Genomic DNA, 25988 nt, shown 5'->3' with positions numbered 1-25988 from the left:
GTGTCTTGAAAAAGTGTGGAAGTTCGGGACTTTTCTGGTGAGAATCCACATTCTGACATCACTTTGGCCATGACAGTGATTGGCTGTGGGAAGGCAAAAAAGAGTTTATAGCCCACAAGAGCAAGTGAATGAGTGAGTGAGAGAGCAGAGAGAGTACTCAATCTGTGTCACTCACTCCTGGGAGCCTGCCTTCTCACTCCAGGGCTGCAAAAGGTAAGGTTTAATATAACAACTTCATTATCTTATAAATCAGACACTCTGCATTTCACATCTCTGGGCTTGGTTTTGAACATTCTATTTAAATATAGATATTAACACATTGTAGAGAATTGCTATATAATATAACACTTGTTTATCATTAAACTAGTACCTCAGGTTTTAGATTCTTTTGAAAAGGCTGTTTATTAACCTATGCGTGGAAATAAGCTCTTATTATTATGTACATTAACTAGAAAATTATGCTTTCTACTTTTTCTCTCTGTACCTCACAGATAACTGTTTTTACTCATTCTAACGCATCAAGGTAACCTAACTGGAATACTATTTTGCATTTATAAATGTGCCTCAATGTATGTTGATTTATCCATCAGTTATGCCTAATCTGTACTTCAGTTATAAACAATATTTTCCAAAATATATATTTGGTTTCAAAGTGTTAATATCTTATAGCTCTAAAATCAGAATGGAAAAATGCATAGCACTAGGGAAATAAATGATGCTGTTAGTTTATCATACTCTTCCCAATAAAAACTTGCAATTAGATTCTCAAAACAATCGTTTAAAAATTTTTGAATTGTTGTCTGGGTTAGTAGTGGGCACTATAGAGGTCTTCTGCTTTTGATGAATCACAAAGTAAATAAAATGAGATTTAGGTACACAGCCGATTGCTGCCTAGGTGAATCACTTGGTTCTTTTTATATTATTCCTGTTATATTTTCATCTAGTTGTTTTTAAGGTTTGTTATGAGAAATTTTATACTCCAAAATCTTTCTACAGTTCTACATATTTACATTTTTAGCTCTTTAAGATACTGTAATTATTCCAACTCTTTTCATAAAGCTACAGAGCAGTAATCTTCCTGTTTGTTGGTGGGCTCCATCATGAATGGCCAAATTCAAAGTATTATTCAGAGAACCTCAATAGCAATGAAAGCTTCTTAAACAGACAAGTCCCCTTCAGGGGAAAGCCTCTTTATTCCCATGTGGCCATCAAGAACTAAAGTAGACAGGTCTGTGAGCAAGCTAACAAGCAGCAAAATCAAAGACCCACTCCGCCACAAAGACAGGTGACAGAGGACCCAAGACAGATTTTCCAGGCCTCTAACCTTCCTCTGTGTAATGTTTATTTTAGCTTCAGATACTCAATAAGGATGTGATAAATCATGACCAGTGATGATAAAATGCAGAATCTACTTTCAGATATAGTATATGACATGGATTTCATACATTTTAAATATTACTTCTCCCAGTGTATTTATGGGGAAATTCTGATCACCATTACATACTGCTTTTAAACATTGCCAAAGCTGTCACTCTGGAGAACTCTCTCAGTTAAGTGTGTTGGTGGCTTTCAGCTAAGTTTGTTCAACTTTTATTAAATTAGGATTTTATCAAACAGAATGAAATTAGGATAGGATTTCATGATTGCTCTCCTTTGCCTGTGAGAAATCTGTATGGAACTGAGATGTTTGCAAGGGTGCAAACCCCATGACTGCTCACAAACTACTCCTATTCTGAGAGTTGCGTCTTCTATTCCTCCATAGAACTGACATGACTATCATCCTGACCCTGAAAAGGTCCACGTCCATTCCATAACAATCTCCCACACCAGTGATTATAAGCTTAAATGGAACTGGAGAACAATGTAATTTGAGGAGATTGCCTCTGATATCCCAAGATGAACTCTGATAACTTTTCTCATATATTTATCCTTAAACATGGATGTTGGGGTGCTACATGTTGTGAGAATAATACTTCACATATCATGGATTTTTCACACACCTAAAAATTCAAATATTCTAAGATATCCAAGGAAAAATGGCTCTTAGTCTTCATAGTACAAACAAACTTTTAATTTAAAAGCTATATAGGTGCTGGAAAGAGCCTGTAGTACAACTGGCATAAAAGTAATCATTCAAATGTATTCAATTTTTTCCTTAGTTTTTAATTATAAACAAAACAAACAGGTCACATAACTATGCCAATGGTATCACGAGGTCTCCTCACCCCAATGTGAAACACACTAAGCATTCAAACTCTGGCAGTGATAAAATGGATTTTCATTTACAAGTCAGATCAGATAGGTTAAAACCAAATATGGAACTCATGATTATTCAAATAGATGGATAAAGTCTATCTTCTACCACTTACATAGAAGGAACCATTTTAAAACAAAAGCAAAAATTTGGTCCTAGTGAGTCAAAACTTTAATTGGACAAAAAATGAAAACAAATACATCTCCTAGTATGTGAAGAAAAGCTACATTCTTAGTTTTCCTCATTAACTTTACCACTTTGTTAATTCCAGAAGCAATCACCAAAATGAAGACAGTTTTAATTTTGCTCAGCATTTTGGGAATGGCCTGCGCTCTTTCAGTAAGTTCTTTACTAAAAACCTATAGTTCTTTCCATTTTTTTGTCTTTTGATATTAAACAGAGAATATATAGTAATTGATTGCTCTTTTAAACAGATGAAAAATTTGCATCAAAGAGCCAAATTAGAGGATTCTGAAGAAAATGGGGTAATTCATTTTTAGCATGATTCCTTGGTTCAACGACACTGACTCTAGATTTATTGTACATGAAACATGAATATATCATTTATTGTGTTCATGCAGGTATTTAAGTACAGGCCCCGATACTATCTTTATAAGCATGCCTACTTTTATCCTGCTCTAAAACGATTTGCAGTTCAAGTAAGTATAAAAATTAATTTTTTTTCACTCTTTATAATTGAAAGGGGATTGAATTTAACTACAAAACACCTAAATTCAACTCTCACTGAAATTCAGCCAGAAAGACCACTTGCTAAAGCAGTCTGTTTTTAATATAATAAAGCTTATTCCCAAGTTTTCTTATAAAGCAGAGCTATACATGCACATAGAATAAACTCATTTGGGCCCAGTCTAGAATGATATAATGAAAGCAAACACCACAGAAGATTGAGTTCAGGTGTTTTGACTAATTCACTGACAAAGTGGACAGTTTTATCAGTTGTTGACATTTAAGTGATGCAGCCACTAACTGCCATATTCTAGTAGATTCAATACTGTCATATAGCTGTTTTACATCCAATAACGTAGAGTCCTTTAATTTAGGGGGAAATGAATTCATAAACAACAAAGACCATTACAAAATTCCTGATAATCTATGATTTGCTGAAGATTTTCTTAACCTTTGACCTGTGTAACTCACTAGAATAAGAATGGCTCAAGAATGCAAAGGAAAGAGAGAAATTCATGAAGCAAACTAAAAAACTTGTGAGAAAAACAAAACATCCTTAAAATTTGTAAACAAACAGAAAATAACTAACCACTAAAAATAAGAGTTTCTGTTTATACTGGGTTACTACCTGTGAAGAGGGTTCTGAAAACTAGAGGGTGTGGTGCTGATTTTAAATAGACAACAAACCAGCACTGTGCTATTTTTATTACTATACAGTTTGGGTTCAGGGCACCAATTATGCACCATCTGACCCAGGACTCCTGAGACACTAAAAGCAGTCAGGACGCTGAAAACTATGCCTCAGCACAGTGGCTTGGCATAACATCCTGCCATATGTTGAGCTAACCCATTTCTAACTCATACAATGATAGGAAAAGATCATTTTAAAGTATTTCTAGCACCATAATAATTATGGGGAATGTGTGTAGCCGCAGAAATATGAGCACAGTTGATACAAGCATTGTGGGTTTTCAGAATTGCCTTCCATTCTTTTGTTTGCCCATAAAAAACAGTGCTCATTTGAAATTTTGTTGTCTTTCTTAAACAAAATAGAAATGATAATACCTTCAAATTTTGGACTACTTCCTCAACTTTTCTAAAATATCATATACTTAGAGATATTCCTATCTAGAAAATTTTACAGATATATACATGTGGTCCAATTCAAATGTCCACACTGAAAAGATATTAGGAAAGGTTATATTGTTCCTTATTGATAGACCCAAACTTCACAGATTTTTAAGCAGATCTTTAATATTTAAAATTGCTACAGACTATATGCAGGTAGGTCTATCTCAAGCAATGTAGAATTTGTAAATAAGAGAGTTGTTTTAAAATAGAATTCATAACACAACATTGTAAATTGCCAACAAAAATTTTTTTAAAAAGAAAAACTAAATTAAATAAATAAAATAGAATCCAATAAAATATATCTCACAATCTAACAGTCTGAGCTAGTATTGATGATCTACTGTTCCACTTTACAAAGTTTGATTTCCAAGATGTTTCTCCTTGCATGTCTATTTATATGCTTCCATAGCTCTTAACTATTCATTTTGTTAAGTCTATTAAGTATTTAGTATGCAGATTATCACCCCCAAAATCATTAAGCTTCATTGGCTTTGAAATTCATGTTATATTCAGATGGAATCTTTGTTTTTATATAATCATTTCCAGAATACCAATATGTATGAAATATATTGATTGCCAGGCTGTCAGCCTATTGCAGTTTATCTGCTTGGCTATAGAAATGGAAGTATAAATAAGGTTAATACCCTAAGCATTTTTAATTGAGGAAACTTTTTTTTATGATTAAAATATTTGATTAGTGTGTGAACTCTTAGACAGCAAGGACTTTATCTTATATTTCTTTTATCAGACTCATCTCAGTTATCACAGTACTTGACGTGGAAAAACTGCCCATATTTCCAACTTCCTCTCTTGCTATGATTGTGATTATCAGTACAACACCTGGAATGTGTCTTCTGGAATTAAAAAAATCCAGTAAGGATAGAGGTTGGAAGGAGTATATGAAAGACTTCCAGAAGGATATGTAGGACTTAGTAACAACTTGGTAATAAGGCCTAACCGAAAGAAAGGAGAATAAAAAAATGCTGAGGCTTCAAGGCATTTCAAGCAGTTTTAAAATTGTCTTTATGTAGGTACTAATTGTGGCTGAAGTAGAATGAAAGCTAGGGGTGAGGAAGCTTGTAAAATGATTAAAACACTCCCACTGAGTATGATTTCAACACCTTTAGACCATGAAATTTTTGTACCTTGTTTTATGTCCCTGGATAAGTTCCAGAGTTTCCTGGTTTATAGTGTATGGGAACTTGAATAGAATTTTTATCCTGCTGTTGTATGAAAATCAAATAAATCTTAATTACATTAAAAAACCACTCCTGCTGAGACAAAATACACAAATAAGCTGTCCTCTGTCTGTTTAATTTAACTAACAAACAGAAATAGTTTCAATAGAACCTTATGCTTTTTTCACCTCTGGGCTAGGGAAGACACAGCCATTAAGGTCACGGCAGTGGAAGAGTCAGTCTAATTGTTCTCTTTTCCACCCACGATTATTCTGGGCTCAAGGGGACAGCATTCCTTTCCCTGGGTGTATGGCGTGGCCACCTGAAGAATGAGCCCCACAGGCAGAGACCTGAGCAGTACTGGGACATAAATATTCCCTCAACTGATCTCTCACCCTAAGGTTCTTCTATAGCTATGTTTTCTAAGACCCACAGTACTTCACAAGTCACCAGAATCAAAGGTAAATTTGCAGGGCAGAAAATGATAGAGTCTTACGTTGGGTTATTACTTATACCAAGGATAAATAGTGGTTGGGGAAAAAAAAGGAAAATTTAATTGGGATTAACATTTCCTTTTAAAAAGTAGCAAAGTTGGAACTTCTCTGGCCCAGTGGCTAAGACTCTGGACTCCCAACGCAGGAGGCCTGGGTTCAATCCCTGGTCAGGGAACTAGGCCTTGCATGCAACAACTAAAAACTGTAAATATACATAAATATTTATGTATAAATAAATACGTAAATAAATATTTTAAAAAACATAGCAAAGCTCATTAACTTTTATTTTTATATAGACTCCTTGGTTTAATTTATTCTCATTCAATATTGAGTTTTTAGAGAAATGGTACTCATAAATTTCCTAAATAGGTAAATTATTTTATCTTCTTATATGACTTGTATCTCTTCTATGAATTTTTCTCTCATAAAGTTTTATAGACATACACACACTTCAATTTAGGAATGGCTTTAATTAGATTGGGCTTCCCTGATGACTCAGACAGTAAAGCCTCTCTCTGCAGTGTGGGAGACCCAGGTTCAATCCCTGGGTTGGGAAGATCCCCTGGAGAAGGAAATAGCAACCCACTCCAGTACTCTTGCCTGGAAAATTCCATAGACTGAGGAGCCTGGTAGGCTACAGTCCATGGGGTCACAAAGAGTCGGACACAACTGAGCGACTTCACTTTAATTAGATTAAAAGATACTAAAATTATACGCAAATTTAATTTCAAGTCAAAGTCTAATTTAAATTCACCAGGAGAGCTCATCATTTAAGAAAATCATCCAGGTGGTGCTACTGATAAAGAACCTGCCTACAGTGCTGAAGAAAAGGAGACACAGATTAGATACCTAGGTTGGGAAGAGCTCCTGAAGGAGGGCTTGGCTACCCGCTCCAGTATTCTTGCCTGGAGAATCCCATGGACAGAGGAAGCCAGCGGGCTACAGTCCATAGGGTCACACAGAGTCAGACACGACTGAAGCGATTTAGAACACAACAACTTATATTTTGTAATAATTCAAATTATCATTTCATTCATATTTTATAAAGAAAATGAAACAATGGTATCTATGTTTTAGCTTAAGATTTGCCGTGAACTGGTTGGAGAATTCAGCCATTGTGAGCTTCAGATTCCTTCTCTGTAAAATAAAAAAATTGGACCAGATAATCCTCTCATTCTCTCAGAGCTAAGTCATTTTGCCATTCATTGCTCTAGTTTTTACACACAAAACGTTTTAACATATTGTCAATGCTTTTGAAGTTAAAAATGGAGTATTTCAAAGCATATCTTGGTCACTGTAAAATACACCTTTTTCTCTAACCTCGTTTTGTATATGTCTAGTCTCTTCATATCTTTCTCACAGTAGCTGAGAACTGTTCTAAGTAAATAAATACATATGTACATATATTCATATGTGTATGAATTCATGTATACATATTTTTTAGAGCAGTAGTGACTCATCTGAAGAAAATGGAAATGGTGATAGCTCAGAAGAGGAGGAGGAAGAAGAGGTAAGGAATTTCTGCAGTCTTTTTTTTTTTTTTTCATAACAAACCAGACAGCACAAAATAAATAAATAGGAAACTAGTTTCCTGTAGCTTAGACTCAGCAAATAGCCACTGCCAGCTTACCAACTGCCCCCAGTCTTCTATTTTGGAGAAGGGGGTTATTATTTAAATTAGAATTAACTAAAACGACCTGTTTAAAACACTATTACAGTTTGGGGTTAAAGTTACCTGTAAGTGGTACATGAATACAAAAGTATCTCCATTTTAAGTGGAAGAAATGTTGATTCTGAAAGAAAGGAAGAAAGCATTATTTACATTTATAGATGGACAGAGTGTGATGGTGAAAGGTAAATACATAATAATCCTAAACTTAGCGCAATACTTGTTTTATGTATTGCACTGTTTATAAGGACTGAACTTTAAAAATTCAGTTTGATGAGTGGGTAGTATAAGAAAGTTAGTCTTAGATTCTCTACAGTGTTATTGTGTCATCTGCCTTTCTTTTTTAATGTTCATTTATTTATGGTTGTGCTGGATCTTTGTTGCTGTGTGCAGGCTTTCTCTAGATGTGAGTGGGGTTACTCTAGTTGCAGTGCTTGGGTTTGTGGTGGCTTCTTTTGTTGTAGCGAGCTCAGCAGTTGTGGCCCATGGGCTTAGTTGCCCTGTGGCATGTGGAATCCTCCCAGACCAGGGATCGAACCCGTGTCCCCTGAATTGGCAGGCAGATTCTTAACCACTGGACCACCAGGGAAGTGCCTCATCTGCCTTCTTGACTCACACAGTAGGGCTGTTCTTTTTAATTGGAATTTCATATGTCTTTTTGTCTAATAATGAAATTCATGTCCTTGCAGAAATGCAAATACTCAAGATGTAGAAATATCTTCCTATACAGTACTACAAATTAGTGTAGTTCATGGCTAAAATTCTACATAACCTGGAAATTGTACTAACATGTTTACAGCTAATATCCTTGCCCGTGCAAACTACTATTTAGGTACACTTTCCTGGATAGTCAATTATAGCTATCCACTGGTTTGGGAACCTTCTAAATTCAGGTATTCTTAGGTGCTATTTATGAAGGGACAATGACAGTCCAAAATGGATCATGGATAAATGTCTGCTATCCTGAAAACCAAGTGGTATGGGAACTTTAAAAGTGACAAATAATTAGTTTAATTTTTTAAACCATAAAATAACATTTTCAGTACCATAATTTAACCCAACAGCTTTTAAAGGAAGACCTTACAAGAATGTCAAGCCAGTACCAGGAAAAATGCCACCTATTAAATCCCACAAAATTTTGCCCAGAGTTCCACATACTAATCTTACACAAGAACTAAGCTAGGGTAATCCATTTAACTACAGCTGTTTGCTGTACAGTGACTGTAAAATTGCCTTACCAGCTAGATTTCCCAACTGGATTGCATACCTTTTGGCAATGGTTCTTGATTTGTTGTAATGGTGGTTGGGGATGGAAGAAGATTAAGAGTCCTTCAGAAAAAAAAAAAAAAAAAAAGAGTCCTTCAGGACTCTGATGAAATCTCACCTACTCAATATTTCCCCAACAGTCTGTGAACATTTCTAGTCCTCTCAGAACTTATCTGCAAGCTCCCAAGACCCAAGACCTTGAGACCACAGGTTACAACCACTGGTTGAGGATGAACAGTGCTGTAATCTCTTCTGCATCTCTTTACGCTGCCCAGCTCAGATTCTTATATGTATTTAGTGCCCAGTCAATATTTGGTGGTTCGGTTTTAGAACTTCAGAGGAATAAATGCTCCAAGGACCATTCATTCAACGTGATAATGGAACACTGCATGCATAAAATTTGTAGTCTTCCATCCTGAAGACAATTTAGAACTTCTTTTTTCCCCATCTCTTCTCTAAAATTTCACTGGCAATTTAGGTTAAATACAGAGTCCCCAGAATTGTATTCCCAGGATCAGGTGCTTAGGCATATTTTCTACTTCATGATCATACATTTTTTCCCCTCTCCTAAATTATCCAGTCTCACATTTTAAAGTTTTATTGACACATTGGCTTCCGTTGTGGCTCAGCTGGTAAAGAATAGGCCTGCAATGTGGGAGACTTGTGTTCTATCCCTGGGTTGAGAAGATCCCCTGGAGAAGGGAAAGGCTACCCACCCCAGTATTCTGGCCTGGAGAATTCCATGGACTATACAGTCCATGGGGTTGCAAAGAGTCAGACACGACTGAGCAACTTTCACTTTCAATATACATAACACAATTATCGTAAGTCTGTAGATGATTGAAATTTCAGAAATCGAACACTTTGTCTTACCCAGAACCTATAGAAAAAGCAGCACATGTTTTGTGCTCCATCCCATTAATTAATCAACCCCCACCAAGGGCAAATGCTATGATGACTCCTATCAGAAAATTGTTTTTGGCTCTTTCTGTGTTTCATTCACAAACACACATGTATATATGGAATCATGCAGCATATACGCTTTTACATGTAGCCTCTTTTACTCTCAGCTTCAGAGACTGACCCATATGGTTCTGTAGTTGTAAATCATTTGTTTTCAATATCAGTGTTTCATCATGTCTGTGTATCACAATGTGCTAACCTTCTGTTGATGGGCAGTTAAGGAGTCTTCAGATTTGGGCTGTGACCAAAGAGTGCCGCTGTAAATGGTCTAGCACTCCTGCTGGTGAACATGTGCATTCATTTCTGGAGGCCACTCTACCTAGATGTGAAATGTCTATGTTGAAAGGTCTGCATATATTCATCCTGAGGAGACGCCACCAACAGCTTCCCACGCGAAGATACTAATGTAAACTCCCACTATCCCTATGGGAGCATTCCATCAGCTCTACATTCTCATCAACACGTTTCTTTCAGCCATTTTAGTCATTCTAGTGGGTTAATAATACACTCAAGTACAAATGACTGTTAATTTTTCTATTCAAAAAGATATTTGAGGTCTAGGGCTTCCCTGGTGGCCCTGATGGTAAAGAATTCACCTGCAATGCAGGAGACCTGGGTTTGATCCCTGGGTCAGGAAGATCCCCTGGAGAAGGGAATGGCTATCTACTCCAATATTCTTGCCTGGAGAATTCCATGGACAGAGGAGTCTGGCAGACTATAGTCCATGGGGTTGCAAAGAGTTGAACATGACAGAGCGACTAACACACATACATCCATCAAAAGTTTGACCTACTTTCCCTTTTAAGTCACTGCAGCAGGACCACCTTAAATAAAGTACCAGAAAAAGAAAGGGTGTTGTAGGGGAAAATAGAGAGAATCCTACGAATTGGGAGTCTGGGTCTGTGGTCACGACCCTGCTGCTAATGAAATGCCATGTCTTTGACCTTGTGCTAGTCGTTTGTCCCACTGGACCTCAGTTTTTTCACTTGTGAAACAAGTGTGAAGGACCCAATCTGTATATTTTCTTACCCAAAAGAGCTTTCCTCTTTCTCCCCTAAAAGGTTTAGTCTGTTGGACTGAAGTATATAAACATGAAAAAGTAAATAAACAGTATGACGTTTGTGGAATATTTGACAAAGTTAGCTTGGTGACTGTTTTGAGGTGAACTCTAGTAGTCCCAAGCATTCATTGAAACAGTAAAATTTACAAATCTGATGAAACAGACATAGATCATTTTTGTAATAAGAAAAGCTAAATGTGGCTTTTGTTTGTTTGTTTTGAAGTCTTAAAATATAAGATGCCTAGTTAAAGTTATCCTAACATATAATCCCTTTAAAAATGCATTGAAATAAATTCACTTTTCTAGTACTCATTTAAACTAAATAAATTCTCTGTGTATGAATTCTTGACTTTCAATACTAGCTATGAATTACTTTGGGAGATTAACTCAGTCAACAGTTTATTGCCTAACAACATGGAGTAAAGACAAAATAGTAAAATATTGAAGATGGTAAAAATATTCATAGAGGAGTAGTAATTTTTAGAAAACATCTTCCTATAATAACATAATACACCAGTAAGAATTTATTGGAGTGTTTAGTTTCTTCATTTCACAGAAAAATCATGGAATCTTTTGAATACTGCACATAGCTCAGAACTGGTTTATATGTTAGCAGATGGATTTTGAATTTAATATATCTCTTTTTCCTTAAATACTCTTGAAAGTAAATGAAATACATTAACTTCTTTTTTTTTATAGTACATAAGAGATGCAATTAACTTGTTTGAAGAGAGGGGGTTCTATAAAAAAAGAAAATTCCTTAAAATAAAAACATCCTAGGTGTAGTGTGGGCAATTCACATAAATCCTCCTCCTCATGGAAAATCATCATGGTACAAAAAAAGGGCTCAATTTTTCTTTTAGTTAGAAAGATATAGTTTCATCACTCACCATAAGACTTTAGTTAATTATTTAATTTATCTGAGCTTACTTTCCTTTTCTAAAGAGTATAAGTAATAATCTCACCTTACAAGGCATCTCTAGGGAATAAGAAAATAAATCTAAATTTATCAGCTTATTTGTCAGCAAATACAATAATTAATGTACTATCATGTCACAGTAGTTATTAATTAATAAGACTTCAAGCTGCTCCTGCTGCTAAGTAGCTTCAGTCGTGTCCAACTCTGTGCGACCCCATAGCCGGCAGCCCACCAGGCTCCGCCATCCCTGGGATTCTTCAGGCAAGAACACTGGAGCCTAAGCTATATATGCTATGATACCATATAGTCAGACGTGCTGAAATTATTACATAAATATTTTTGAATTGATTAAATAGAATATAGAAATATCTAAAACACACCATAGTGAGGTAAACAGGGTAAAAATACTTTGAATTCCAAGAAGTGAGAACTGCAGCTGGCGTAAGAGGAAGCCAAGTTGTCAACACTGGGCGAAAAGATGGCTGAGGGAAACCATCGACCATTGTTATTTTCCCAATAATGGTTCATGACTCCAACAAATCTTCAGCTATCTTTCAGTTAAAATAATTTTTTTCTTGCTCTGGACATTTTCAACAGGAGACTTCAAATGAAGAAGGAAACAACGGAGGGAATGAAGATTCTGATGAAAATGAAGACGAAGAATCAGAGGCTGAGAATGCCACCCTTTCCACTACCACACTTGGCTATGGAGAGGAGATTACACCTGGAACTGGACACATAGGTCTAGCTGCCATCCGGCTTCCCAAGAAGGTAACAATTCCTCCAAAATGTTCAATCTGCTTTCCTTTCTTTACTGAAGTCCGAGGTTATCCTGACACTATACATACAGTATTTTATATCATCTTCATTAACTTGATGAAAAAGTAAGAGCAGGTACAATATCCCTGTTTACAAATAAATAAGGAGAAATCTTTTCCTAGGCAAGATCTCTTCCCATGTTCTTACACTGACTTTTCAACATTACCACAGAAGACAAAGGCCAAGCATCTTAGCAATGGATAAAAAGTGCGGAGAGATACCACTGCATTTCTGGGAAGAGGTTTCCAAGGCAGAGAAAGCAGGTAGCAAAGTTACAGAAAGCATCTCCCACAGGAAAGACTTATTTATCAAGTGGCTTTTTTTCCATTAGCATCCAATGACAAAGGTACTAATTCTGAATTTAAAACCTCCACCAGGTTCTTTTGTAAGTTAAATTGGTTTCTATTCAAAATTGCATGTAGTACAATAATGTCAGTACAGAAAGCTTGTGTTGGATGAAACAATGGCCTTAAGTTTTATGTTTTTCACATCTAGATTTGAATTCTTTCAAACTTTTCCTTATAGGCTGGGGCTACAGGAAAGAAGGCTACAAAAGAGGATGAGAGTGATGAAGAAGAAGAGGAAGAAGAAGAGGAAGAAAATGAGGCAGAAGTGGATGACAATGAGCAAGGCATAAATGGCACCAGCAGCAACAGTACAGAGGTTGACAATGGCCATGGCAGCAGTGGTGGGGATAATGGAGAGGAAGAAGGCGAAGAGGAAAGTGTCACTGAAGCCAATACAGAAAGAACCTCAGTGGCTGGAGAGACCACTATTTCTCCAAATGGTGGGTTTAAATCTACAACCCCACCCCAGGAGGTCTATGGGACCACCCCACCACTGTTTGGGAAAACCACCACCCCTGGGGAGTATGAACAAACAGGCACCAATGAGTATGACAATGGGTATGAAATCTATGAAAGTGAGAATGGAGATCCTCGTGGGGACAGTTATCGAGCCTATGAGGATGAGTATAGCTACTATAAAGGGCGTGGCTATGACAGCTATGATGGTCAAGATTACTACAGCCACCAGTGAAGGCCCAGATTGGGATGAGTTCACCCATTCTGGGATTTTGTGTGGCTACCCCTTTCAAAGTTCAACTCAGGAAGGTGCAATATAACAAATGTGCATTTTATAATATGGAATGGTGCTACTGTTCCAAAGTGGTTTTTCTGTAATTGCTTCTGCAAGTAATGGGCTTCTTATTGATTTTCCCTAGTATATTATTGAAAGCTCATAAATCAGGGCCATTCATCAAGTGGTACACCAATGCATGAGATAGTGTATGACTGAGTATTTTGAGGTTGTAGTCCTATAAATAGTAATTTTAATGTGTTTCCACTAACTGCTAAAACATATTCTGTGCAAGAGCTGCTTCTTAGAAGAGATTAGATTCACTAACATTAGTGACACTGTATACAATAAATGTGCAGTTCTTTAATCACACTACCTGTCACTGTATATTAGGTTTAATTATCACTGTCATGTATTTTTATGTGACCTGTATGTATATTGTATCTATGGATTTTATCACAAATAAAAATGCAACCCTTCAGATGTGTTATAATTATGAAGAAAAAATTCAGGATGGGAAAAGGTGAGACCAGAGGGAGAACAATTCAGCTAAAGGACAAAAGTTTATTTCTACTATAGTTTAAAACTCAGAAAGACTATAGACATTTTCTCATGGATAAATTAACTCGACTAAGATTTTGACATGCTTGTGGGCAGGCTCAGCCATGTATATCATGATAAATAGCTTTTATTAGACTTGCCAGATTTTATGAATGAAAATGTAGGATACCTAGTTAAATTTGAATTTCAGATAAATAATGAGTAACTCATTAGTATAAGTATGTGCCATGCAATATTTGGCCTTTGTGAACTATTTGGGACATATTTGTACTAAATGAATGATTTATTATTTGAAATTTAAGTTTAATTGAATGTCCTGTGTTACATCTGGCAACCCCATACCTATTTGATTTGGTTTTAGGTAGGGTAGGGGTGGGATGAGGTAGAAAACTCTTACACATACATCAACCCATCATCTCCTAATTTTTTATTATGAAAAAAACCAAGCCTTCAGAAAGGTTGGGTAACTAGTACATGAGCACCTAGATTCACCAATGGTTAACATTTTGCCACATTTATCTCTATTTCTATGTGCCTACCTTCATATGTGTGTATGTATATATATATACACATATACATATATATACACACACACATATATATATATATATATATATATCTTTGCTGTTGTTCAGTCAATCAGTCTTGTTCAACTATTTGCGACCCCATGGACTGCTGCATGCCAGGCTTCCCTGTCCTTCACCAGGAGATGTATGTATGTATATATATGGTGGTGGAGTCACTCAGTCGTGTCCGACTCTTTGCGACCCAATGGACTGTAGCCCACCAGGCTCCTCCGTCCACGGGATTTTCCAGGCAAGAGTACTAGAGTGGGCTGCCATTTCCTTCTCCAGGGGATCTTCCCGACCCAGGGATCAAACCCGGGACTCCCACATGGTAGACAGACGCTTTACCATCTGAGCCACCAGGGAAGTCATATATATATATAAATAAATAAATAAATATATATATATATATATATACACATTGCAGGCAGACGCTTTAAACTCTGAGCCACCAGTAAATCCTCACAAAACTTTATCAGGTATGTTTTATTGTCATTGCCAATATTATTGACAAAGCGGCTGAGGAATAAAGAGATTAAGCAGCTTGCATCAGATCATTATGGCAAAACTGAAGTTAAGACATAGAGAGCCTAGCTTTAGGATCTGTTTCTTAACCATTAGCCTATGTTCATCAGGAATGCTATATTCATTAGTATGTATTCATTAAGAATGGATGTTAAGCCATGAGTGGGCAGAAAATCTTTAATGATGAGGGCTTGTTGAACAAATAAACCTTGTTCTCTATCACAAATTTCTTAGGACCAGCTATATTTTATGACTTGAGCCCTAAAGAACATTTCCAAAGCAAGGATCCTCTGATGTTTTTGGTATACCTTTCTAAATAGGCTGTTTGGTATTGTGCAGAATGCATGAAACCTGGAATTAGGTGGGCTTGAATGATGGTGACATCAAGAGCTTCCTTCCTTAGTCTTTGTTCCCTCACCTTCTACATATGGAGTATACTCTGCCGAGTACACTGCCGTGTACACTGGATTGCTGTTCAGAATCCAGTACATTGTGAGATACCCAGAGCATCATAACCTCTCTCCTCTCCAGTCCTTTCTTTCCTGTACCTTAACACTTAGGTGTATCTGATTGTAATAGAATTACCTGACCATAAAAACTGCCTTTTGAGAATTCATAGAACTTTTTTTCTTGTCCTAATGAATCTTTGTAAGCAAAAACTTTTTTTTTTTATTTATTTTTATTAGTTGGAGGCTAATTACTTCACAACATTTCAGTGGGTTTTGTCATACATTGACATGAATCAGCCATGGAGTTACATGTATTCCCCGACCCGATCCCCCCTCCCACCTCCCTCTCCACCCAATTCCTCTGGGTCTTCCCAGTGCACCAGGCCGGAGCACTTGTCTCATGCATCCCACCTGGGCTGGTGATCTGTTTCACTATAGATAATATACATGCTGTTCTCTCAAAACATCCCACCCTCGCCTTCTCCCACAGAGTCCAAAAGTCTGTTCTGTACCTCTGTCTCTTTTTCTGTTTTGCATATAGGGTTATCGTTACCATCTTTATAAATTCCATATATATGTGTTAGTATGCTGTAATGTTCTTTATCTTTCTGGCTTACTTCACTCTGTATAAGGGGCTCCAGTTTCATCCATCTCATTAGAACTGATTCAAATGAATTCTTTTTAATGGCTGAGTAATATTCCATGGTGTATATGTACCACAGCTTCCTTATCCATTCGTCTGCTGATGGGCATCTAGGTTGCTTCCATGTCCTGGCTATTATAAACAGTGCTGCGATGAACATTGGGGTGCATGTGTCTCTTTCAGATCTGGTTTCCTCAGTGTGTATGCCCAGAAGTGGGATTGCTGGGTCATATGGCAGTTCTATTTCCAGTTTTTTAAGAAATCTCCACACTGTTCTCATAGTGGCTGTACTAGTTTGCATTCCCACCAACAGTGTAAGAGGGTTCCCTTTTCTCCACACCTTCTCCAGCATTTATTGCTTGTAGACTTTTGGATAGCAGCCATCCTGACTGGTGTGTAATGGTACCTCATTGTGGTTTTGATTTGCATTTCTCTGATAATGAGTGATGCTGAGCATCTTTTCATGTGTTTGTTAGCCATCTGTATGTCTTCTTTGGAGAAATGTCTGTTTAGTTCTTTGGCCCATTTTTTGATTGGGTCATTTATTTTTCTGGAATTGAGCTTCAGGAGTTGCTTGTATATTTTTGAGATTAATCCTTTGTCTGTTTATTCATTTGCTATTATTTTCTCCCAATCTGAGGGCTGTCTGTTCACCTTGCTTATAGTTTCCTTTGTAGTGCAAAAGCTTTTAAGTTTCATTAGGTCCCATTTGTTTAGTTTTGCTTTTATTTCCAATATTCTGGAAGCAAAAACTTGTGATTAGATGGACGCCTTGGGAATAGTGTGATAAATATTTATTAGGTGATATAGGTAATCTTTCCTATTTATTTGTGACATTGTCATAAACCAACTCAATATATCATAGAATCATCAAATCTTAGATTTGGAAAGGATTGCTGAAATCTCTGAACTTTATTCATATTTTGAAGTTATTCATTGTTATATAAGACTTCCTTGTAGCTCAAATGGTAAAGAATCTGCCTGTGAGGCCAGAGACCAGGGCTTGATCCCTGGGTTGGGAAGTTCCTCTGGAGAAGGGAATGACAATCCACTCCAGTATTTTTGCCTGGAGAATTCCACAGACAGAGAAGACTGGCAGGCTATAGTCCATGGGGTCGCAAAGAGTCGGACATGACTAAGCGACTAACACAGTCCACACCGTCTAGTTCATTGTTATATACAAAAATCGGTTAATCTTTCCTTTTACTTTTGTTTGTTTGCTTTGCTTTTGACTATTCTACCTCAGGGATTCAAGTTAGTACACTTCAGTCCCTGAGTGCAGAATGGTGGCTATTCTCCACCATTGCTCAAGCATGTAGGAATCTCCTTCAGACTTGCAGCATAATTTCTAAAGGAGCACTGTGGCAAGCCTTCACTTGGAGTATGCAGTGGTAGCATAGGAAAAATTAAAACCAAGTCCAGAAACTAGCACAAACGGGTAATCAGATAGTAAGGCCTGTATACCATCGGCTACCCAGGGTCCATGGAGACAATGAAGTTCTTGGATGAAGACTAGGAGGTGGGCTGGTGAGGGCTATGATTTAACACAGTCCCTGCACACCTTGGAGGCTTCCCTAGTGGCTCAGTCAGTAAAGAATCTGCCTGCAATGCAGGAGACCTGGGTTTGGTCTGTGGGTTGGGAAAATCCCCTGGAGAAGGAAATGGCAACCCACTGCAATATTCTTGCCTGGGAAATCCCATGGACAGAGAGGCCTGGTGGGCTACAGTCCATGGGGTCAAAAGAGTCAGACATGACTTAGTGACTAAATCACCACGGCAAACCCTAATGATGCCCTTCACAGCTGCTCTCTCCTCTGTATCATGCAATATCTTCTGCATGGAAGCACTCTCTTGAAATACTTATCCTACTTACGTGTCAGAGTTCCAATCTCTTCCTGCCATTCTAGCTAGTAAGCCTCCCTGGCCTCTTGCTCCAAATTCCCTTTGATTTTCCCTACCAGAAGCTCTATTTTCTATAATTCCTCATCGTATCTATTGAAGGCTCACCTGGAAGAAACTTGATGCAAATTACTAAAAAAGGAAGAGGAACATTTTAATTTTTCACAGAGAAAGATAATCTTTCCCCCCAAGAATAAATCAAATGACTCCTTTGAATGGAGAAAAGATAAAAAGTGAAATAAATTATGCTTATATGAGATGGTGGTGGTAATGAAGTTGGATATTAATACTCTCCTACACATAGAAAATTCTTTTTTTTGTTTAATGGTAGATAGCTGTCTGTAGCTGTGACTGAGATCCTAGGTGCCAATCAGTATCTGTTCACCCTTATTTCTCTGAACCCTGGAGGTTTTTAGCTAAGCCGGTGGCTACAGAATAACTTCTAATTTCTTCCACTTGCCTTGGAGCTAGATGTGTCCGTTTGATTTAAGTTCTGGCATGATTATATGTGCACAAGCTCTTGGTTGTCTCCCTCAAGATAGATGTTATTCTCTTTCTCTTCCTCCCATTTCTCCCTCCTATGGCTGGAATGCAACCATGGTGGTGAGTCATCTGTGACTGTCTTTGGATGACAAGGTCACAAGGTAGAAAAGGTCTGGCTTTAAGGAGCATGATACCAGTCCTGGACACCCAATCCCTAGAAATTAACTTCTATTTTTTTAAGACACTTTGCTAACAGGTTTCTATAAATTTTTTTCCTGAAAGTTATATCCTAACCCAGTAGTTCTCAAAGTGTAGCCATCAGAAGAGCAATATCAGTATCACCAGAGAACATGTTAGAAGTGCAAAGTCTGGAGCTCCATTCAAGATCTGTTAAATCAGAAACGGGGGTGGTGGAGGTGGTCAGGTGATTCTCTTGCACCTTAAGATTTCAGAAACACAATTTTCATTAATATAATAAGTAATGTTTATTAGACACTTGCTAAGAGTCAGTTGGTTTCTAAGTATGTTACATATATTACTTCACTTAATTCTTACAGTTACTGGAAATCAACTCCATTTCATTGGTAAGCGCACTGACTTACAGAGATCTTTAGTAACTTGGCTGAGACAATAGGGCTGGTAAGTGGAGGAAAGGAGACTGGTCCAGGGTTCATGCCCTGGGTACCTCTCAGAGCTTCTTTCTTCATACAGAAAGGATGCCCTGTTAAGATAAGTGAATCTATCTGGGAATCAGAAGAAGAAACTTTTGATAAGAGCATGTGTAACAACAATAACAATGTTTCACTCCTTTGCCCTTCAGAGTTAATAAGATAAAACTTTACAGCTTTCATGTCATGCTCAGGTGATAAAAAAAAATCCCCTTGAGAAAAGCAACTGCTAATAAGCAAGGAAAATCTCCTTTTATGCTGTTGCCCAAATAGGGCAATACTTTGTCCCTTTTGAGCAGTCAAGCATCCCCACATGGCAATGTGATTCTAACAGGGCCATGAAGATCTAACTGCAGCTACTGGGTTTGGTCACTGAAATTCCACAGATTCAGCCAGTAGGGAGACCGAGCTATGGTGGAGTCAAGCAGTTTCCACAAGAGCAAGAGCAGGGTCAGCCTGAGGTCCTCTCCCTGCGTCCCTGGTCCCATGGGAGACCCTGAACCAGAGAGGCCAGACGGCAGACAGCACAGGTCCTGGGTCATTCTGCTGATGAGCGACCAGGTCTTACCTCTAGCCAAGGAGACTGTTATTCAATTTCCAAGTCATGTCTCTTTTGGGACCCCAAAAGACTGTAGCCCATGGACTGTAGCCCTCTGTTCAACAGGCTCCTCTGTTCATGGGCAAGCATACTGGAGTGTGTTGCTATTTCCCTCTCCAGGGGATCCTCCCACCCCAGGGATTGAACCCGTGTTTCCTGCTTTGGCAGGTGGGTTCTTTACCATTGAGCCACTGGGGAAGCCCAGCCAAGCAGAAAGACTTATGCTGAGGTCTGCAATTAAACCCTAAGGCGAGGCAGGTAGGGGTAAAATTGAAAGTCCTATACTCAACTGAAACTAGGAAGGTAGATGAGAAATGACCTTGTGATTATCTCCCATAAGACAGAGAGGAGGTCTGCCTAGAGCATCTCCTCAGCTGGCTGCTCATCCTTTTTTGCTCCAGGAGAAATCACAAGGCGCTTTGCCCAGACTAATGCTGGACTGCAGTCAGTTCTTGCCCATATGGTGTACATGGAGACGTACAAGGTTGTCAGAGAGCTGCTCCTCCAAACGCCTCTTCTAAATACTAAAGTTTGGGAGGCTTAGGAGCGTCCTGGACCATTTAAAGAGGCTGGCCACAAAAGGAAAGGGAGTTTGGATGGACTAAGAAGGGTCCTAGGGCATGAAAGAGGGCTACTTCTGCGAGACAATTCATGGAGACATGTGGGCCCTCATCAGGCAATGAGGTGCTAACTGGCCTCCCAGCACATGCCACACTTTCGGGGTGGTTGGTTTGGATATTAGCATAGCCACAAGATAGCTGCTTCTGAGAGATGACTTTGTACCTCTCCCTGTGGTTACTCCAGGGCCTATCTCCTCACTTCAAGTCCCTCTTACCTCCTCCATCATGATGCCTCAACCAATATCCTCCCCAGCGGGCAGCCAGAATTAGCCATATTTAATCTGAGCACCGAATATCCCTCTTGGACTTTTCAATTTATTATTGAAACATAAAGTCTATATCCTGCCTCTTTTGTGGTTGGCCCTGTTGATTTTCTATCACCCTTTCCGCTCTTAAAAAGATTTTCACATTGCAAAACTAAAGCTTTAGCTTTCCAAATGACTGCTTATGCTGAAAGTTTCAAGAGCCTATTTCAGAACTGAAAAACCAAATGTTGACTTTCTTTCCATTTGGCTTCCTCTTATTGAAAAAAACAAAACAAAACAATACCCAATCCATCTCTAGGTAAAGTGAATCTCTCTGAATGATAAAGAGAAGAAATAACAAAGATATAAGAAAAGCAGAAAAATACAAATACACTCTTCTGAAAAGGATAGTCTAATGTCAAGAAATGTGAATTTCACTTAAAAAAAAGAATCAACGTTGATTAAAAGGAAACCATGAAACAATCACTTTTGTTTATCCAAATATAAGCACTTGTAAATATTTTCTCCCCTTACATCTTTAAAATACTCAATGGGTTAGAAACTCATTAACTTGATTTGTTGTTCTAAGAATGAAAGTTCCATACAAATTTCATTCTTTCATATTCTGCTTTTTTTCAGGAGGCTTTCCTTCCCATATTTTATAATTTCCAGGGTCCAGGAAGATAGGCCCTCCATCAATGTGTGCAGAATTTGTCTTATCTCTTTTTCTAAAATTTTTTTATTTTAGTTGATTCACAATGTTTTGTTAGTTTCAGGTACACAGCAAAGTGAAGCACCTATACATGTACATATATCCACTCTTTTTTTAAGATTATTTTCATATACATGCCATTACAGAGCATTGAATAGAGTTCCCTGTGCTATGTCTTATCTTTTTAAAAAATACAAATTCAACCTTTTTATTTTATTTTAGTCATGGGTCAGCAAACTGTCTCTGTAAAGGACCAGATAATGAATATTTTTGGCTTTGAAGGCCATATGGCCTCTGTCACAACTCGTTAAATCTGTCACTGTAGCAAAATCTGCCATAGACACAATGTAAATAAATATGCATGGCTGTGTTCTAATAAAACTCTATATGCAAAAACAAATGTTGGGCCAGATTTGGCCCACAGGTCATAGTTTGCTCACTCCCATTTTAGATGACTGTGTAAAGTCATAACCATAAAGAATTGATTAATTTAAAATTTTTGTTGTTGTTGTTGTTTAGTTGCTAATTTGTGTCTGACTCTTTTATGACCCCATGGACTGCAGGCTCCTCTGTCCATGGGATTTTCCAGGCAAAAAAATGGAGTGGGTTACTAGGTCCTTCTCTAGGGGATTTCCCAACCCAGGGACTGAATCTGTGTCTCCTGCATTGGTAGGCAGATTATCACTGGGCCACCTGGGAAGCCCAATTTAAAATTTTAGCTGTTGTTAATCACTTTGGATACAAGCCAACTATCAATGAACTCACAAAACATGTAGTAAAATTTCTGGTATTTGTTACAGCAATCTGTGAGTTGTTTCTTTTCTGCAGCCACTTAATAAAATGCTTCTGATACCTCCCCAACCTGAAAACACCAAGAATGCTATTTATCTTTAATAAACAATACTGAAGATAATATTTTTATTATCCTAATTATCTTTTGAAATTTCATGACAGAGATTTTTCAGGCATGTCTCACCTCTTATCGAGCTGAGGGAAAGCTTAATCTTGATTCTAGCTATAGGACAGTTACAGAAAATCAACAGCATAACATAAACCATTACTTATGCTATACAGAAAGAGTTATTATCAAATCAGTACTACTATGGTTAACTCTATGGTTGCAGAATGTGGGCTCAATACTTGTAATTCCCAGGCTCTAGAGCACACGCACAATAGTTGTGGCACACGAGTTCCACACGGCCTGCAAAAATAAAAATATTTACTATCTGGTCCTTTATAGAGAAAGTTTGCTGACCCACGTTAGCCAGAAGCATGCATGATCTTCCCGGATAAGGAATCAAACCTGTTTCTCCTGCACTGATAGGTGGATTCTTTACCTCTGAGCCACCAGGGAAGCCTCAGTTAAAGAGCTTTTAATTCATGGAGTTATTTTAAGTCCTGATCCACATATAAGAAGTTCAATTGGTTCTACTGGAGAAAGTCATATGGAGAAGCACCAAAGCACCATCTTAGATGGTGTAGCCTAATTAAGTCTTCAGAGAACTCCTGCACCCACTCTGTGTGAATGTCCCAAATGAGAGATCTAGTAAGTACCACACAGCTAAGCCAAGTTACCCTATAGACACTTGAGAGAAAATAATCAGCGGGTGTTTTAAACCACTAAGTTTGGAGGTAGTTTGTTACATGGCAAAAGATAACTGAAATAAGAACAAATAAGCACAGAGACAATCTGGGTTCATGAAAATTATGATAGTCATGAGAAAAGAACTAAAGTAAAAGAATAACACAATACAGATAAACATGAAGTTTAAAAACTGAGAAGAGTAGATATGCCCAAATTAGGTAAGAAAACAGCATGTGTCCAATACAATGAATAACTAGCTGGTATGTGTCATCATGTTCTGTCTCTTAAGAGGATATTCGGTCTTGTAAAACAAAATGGCAAGGAGTATTTGGGAATGAAAGATATTTCCCCCTTGAGGTCACACAACAAAATTTTACAGCTACTTCCAGTAATATCACCATGTCCTGAAGGAAAAGTCTGGTGTCATTATAATTACATTTTAACCACACCCTCTGAATTACACTTTAAGGTGTAATAAGACATCTTTCTAATATAAAAATAAAAGTAAATTATATTGACATATCTTTCTTTGCTAGTAATAGCTGAATTGTAAACAAATAGCCTAGAGCAACGAACACAGCTAGTTTCACACTGTTCGTGACTCTTTGTGGTTCCATGAGTCTTTGTGGTTCCATATCTGGCTGAAATTTGTATGTACTTCTGTTGAAATTCCCAAACACCAAGAGAAAAAAAGTTTAAAACCAAAAATAAACATAATTTGGGGGTAGATGAGAAAGTTGTAAGTGACGTTTTAAAAAGTGACCTTTCTAAAACTCAGGATGAATATTGATCCTCATGAATGAACATATTTAAAACAGAAATGTTTCCTTCTGCTAAAAACACAGCAAGCCTCAACAGACCCATTTCAGACTCACTTCTGGAAATCAATAGGGAATAATTTTTCTATGAAATGCCTAAAGCCTTGACAAGTCTTCAGCCTTGACAAGTCTTTAAGGGTCCATATGGTAAGGAGGAGATGCTCAAAAAGGGTCCCCCTTTTTCATTCACAACACTGTGAAGAACCCCCCCCCCCGATTCAGGAGGGAAAACTCTTTATATTTATTGTGTATATAAATGAGAAAATAGAGCATTATTTTAGTTAGTCAGAAATATGTATAGTATATGCATACCTCTAAAACCCTGCAATGATACAGAGAACTGTATTATCAAATGTGTTAACAATGCGTTGGGAACCAACATCTCACAAGATAAAAAGAGTTCCTACAATCTTAAGTTTTTAAAAATGTATATCAAAATAATTGGACCTAGAGCACAAGTACAGAGAAGACAGGTGGGAGGTTCCAGAAATAGATGGAAAAACAAAACAAGACAAAACAAAAACACATAGCTTTACTCCTAGATGAGGGTCTGGTAACTGAACAGACTGTAGGTTATTAGTCTGCTCATATTTTATATGATTGTTCTCAATCAAGTGAAGAATAAGAAATAAAAAAAATCAGCACAAAATTAAACATGTTTTGTGGACTATTTTTATCTAAAAATCTCTTTAAAGATCAACTCCATGTGTCAGGCTGGCCCAGGAAAGCCAAGCAAGGTGCATCATCTTGAGCCACGAACCAAGAACCAGAAGAGAGTTCATGTCTATTTCCTGTTTTTTCTATTCTTTCCTAATTTTATTTTATTTTTCAATTAAATATAAATAGTGTGAGGCTAGATAACATTTTTTACTGAACCCTGGTCTTTATCTTTGGTTCCTAAGAAATGTTATGGCAAAACTGTTTATCACAGAAAAATATTTAGGAAATTTACATTGAGGTTTTGAAGCTCAAGCTCAATCAGGGGGCAAGTTTTAAGACAGTAGATGTAACATCTCTATTTCACAGAACTTCAGCAAATTCTCTGTTTTTCCCCCATGGTTTCTTCTCTGCAAACTTTCAGCCAAAATAGGCTCATTTTTTTTTTCCCTCTTTTTTTGCTTTAGTCAATTGTAGGTTCTAAATTTAAAGTTCAAGTTGCATTTTTATTTTTTGAGCTTTGAATTCATTTTAGTTTTGGGAGTGCATATATATTTAGCTACTCCCAGTTTACTCCTTGGTAGGACCGGTAGCTAAGTCAACTTTTCTCTTAATGTTCTATGAATTTTCTCTCATAGAACACAGATTCATCTAGATAGAATTAAACACTTTCTCATCACTTAAATGAGGGGAAATCTCTTATACACTAAAAGTTTTTGAAAAGAAGGAAAGACAAAGGAAAACATATTTGAGAGCTATCTGAAACTATAAAATAATATTAGTGAAAAACCCCAATATTTTCTAAGGCTGTACCACGGACAAGGCACATACCAGGTGCTTACTTCTATGTGATCATTCAAAAGTATAAAGTTATTATTATAGAAGAGGACAAAGCCTTAAAACATTGCAGACTTTCTAACTGTTATAGAAATTTGTGAATGTGTTACGTAGCTGTATGCTTCTGTTCAGTCTTACAGATGACTGAGCACTATTGGTTGGCCTCTCCTTTCCTTTACTTCCATTTCCTTGTTAGCCTTTTTCTGTATCAGTCAAATCCTTTACATTTTGCTGAAATTCCAGTCATTAGTATTTGCGATGTCTAGGGAAATAGCCCACCATATGCTCTTAAACTTCAACTCTATTATTTCTTTCACTATTTCATTGATTACTTTTTTCCTTTATCAAATGATCATAAAAGGAAACATGGTAGGAAAATAGAGGACAGAAAGGAGATACAGAAGGATGTCATCTGAATACCGGATTACTATATAATGATGGGAGAATGGGTGGGATGAGGAGCTATCATGTATTTATCATTTAGTTTAGAATTAAGAACATTTGTCAATTTAATGTTTATGCTGACTTTATGAGATGGTACAGTGAAGTGGTTTTCAAACCTCACTTTGCAGTCAGATTGCCAAATTGTAAATTCTGGCTGTTTA

The 25988-nt window shown here is 37.3% G+C and overlaps 1 protein-coding gene across 3 annotated transcripts; it reads left to right on the top strand.

Annotated features, from left to right (window-relative positions):
- Window positions 1-58: 58 nt before the first annotated feature.
- On the top strand, window positions 59-13998 carry LOC122673418 (integrin binding sialoprotein). Of its 3 annotated transcripts, XM_043871180.1 has the most exons (7): window positions 59-213; window positions 2526-2593; window positions 2689-2739; window positions 2836-2913; window positions 7189-7254; window positions 12219-12392; window positions 12966-13998. In XM_043871180.1, exons 2-7 carry the CDS (start codon window positions 2540-2542, stop codon window positions 13476-13478), a joined length of 936 nt encoding a protein of 311 aa, XP_043727115.1. In that variant the 5' UTR covers window positions 59-213; window positions 2526-2539; the 3' UTR covers window positions 13479-13998. The 3 variants fall into 3 exon arrangements, with proteins under 3 accessions (XP_043727115.1, XP_043727116.1, XP_043727117.1); XM_043871181.1 differs by lacking the exon at window positions 7189-7254; XM_043871182.1 differs by lacking the exons at window positions 2689-2739; window positions 2836-2913 and having other exon boundaries at window positions 60-213.
- Window positions 13999-25988: the final 11990 nt, after the last annotated feature.

Source organism: Cervus elaphus, chromosome 17, assembly GCF_910594005.1.
Source record: "Cervus elaphus chromosome 17, mCerEla1.1, whole genome shotgun sequence".
Taxonomy (NCBI): Eukaryota; Metazoa; Chordata; class Mammalia; order Artiodactyla; family Cervidae; genus Cervus; species Cervus elaphus.
The sequence above is the reverse complement of the archived record's forward strand: the minus strand, read 5'-3'. Positions and strand labels throughout refer to the sequence as shown.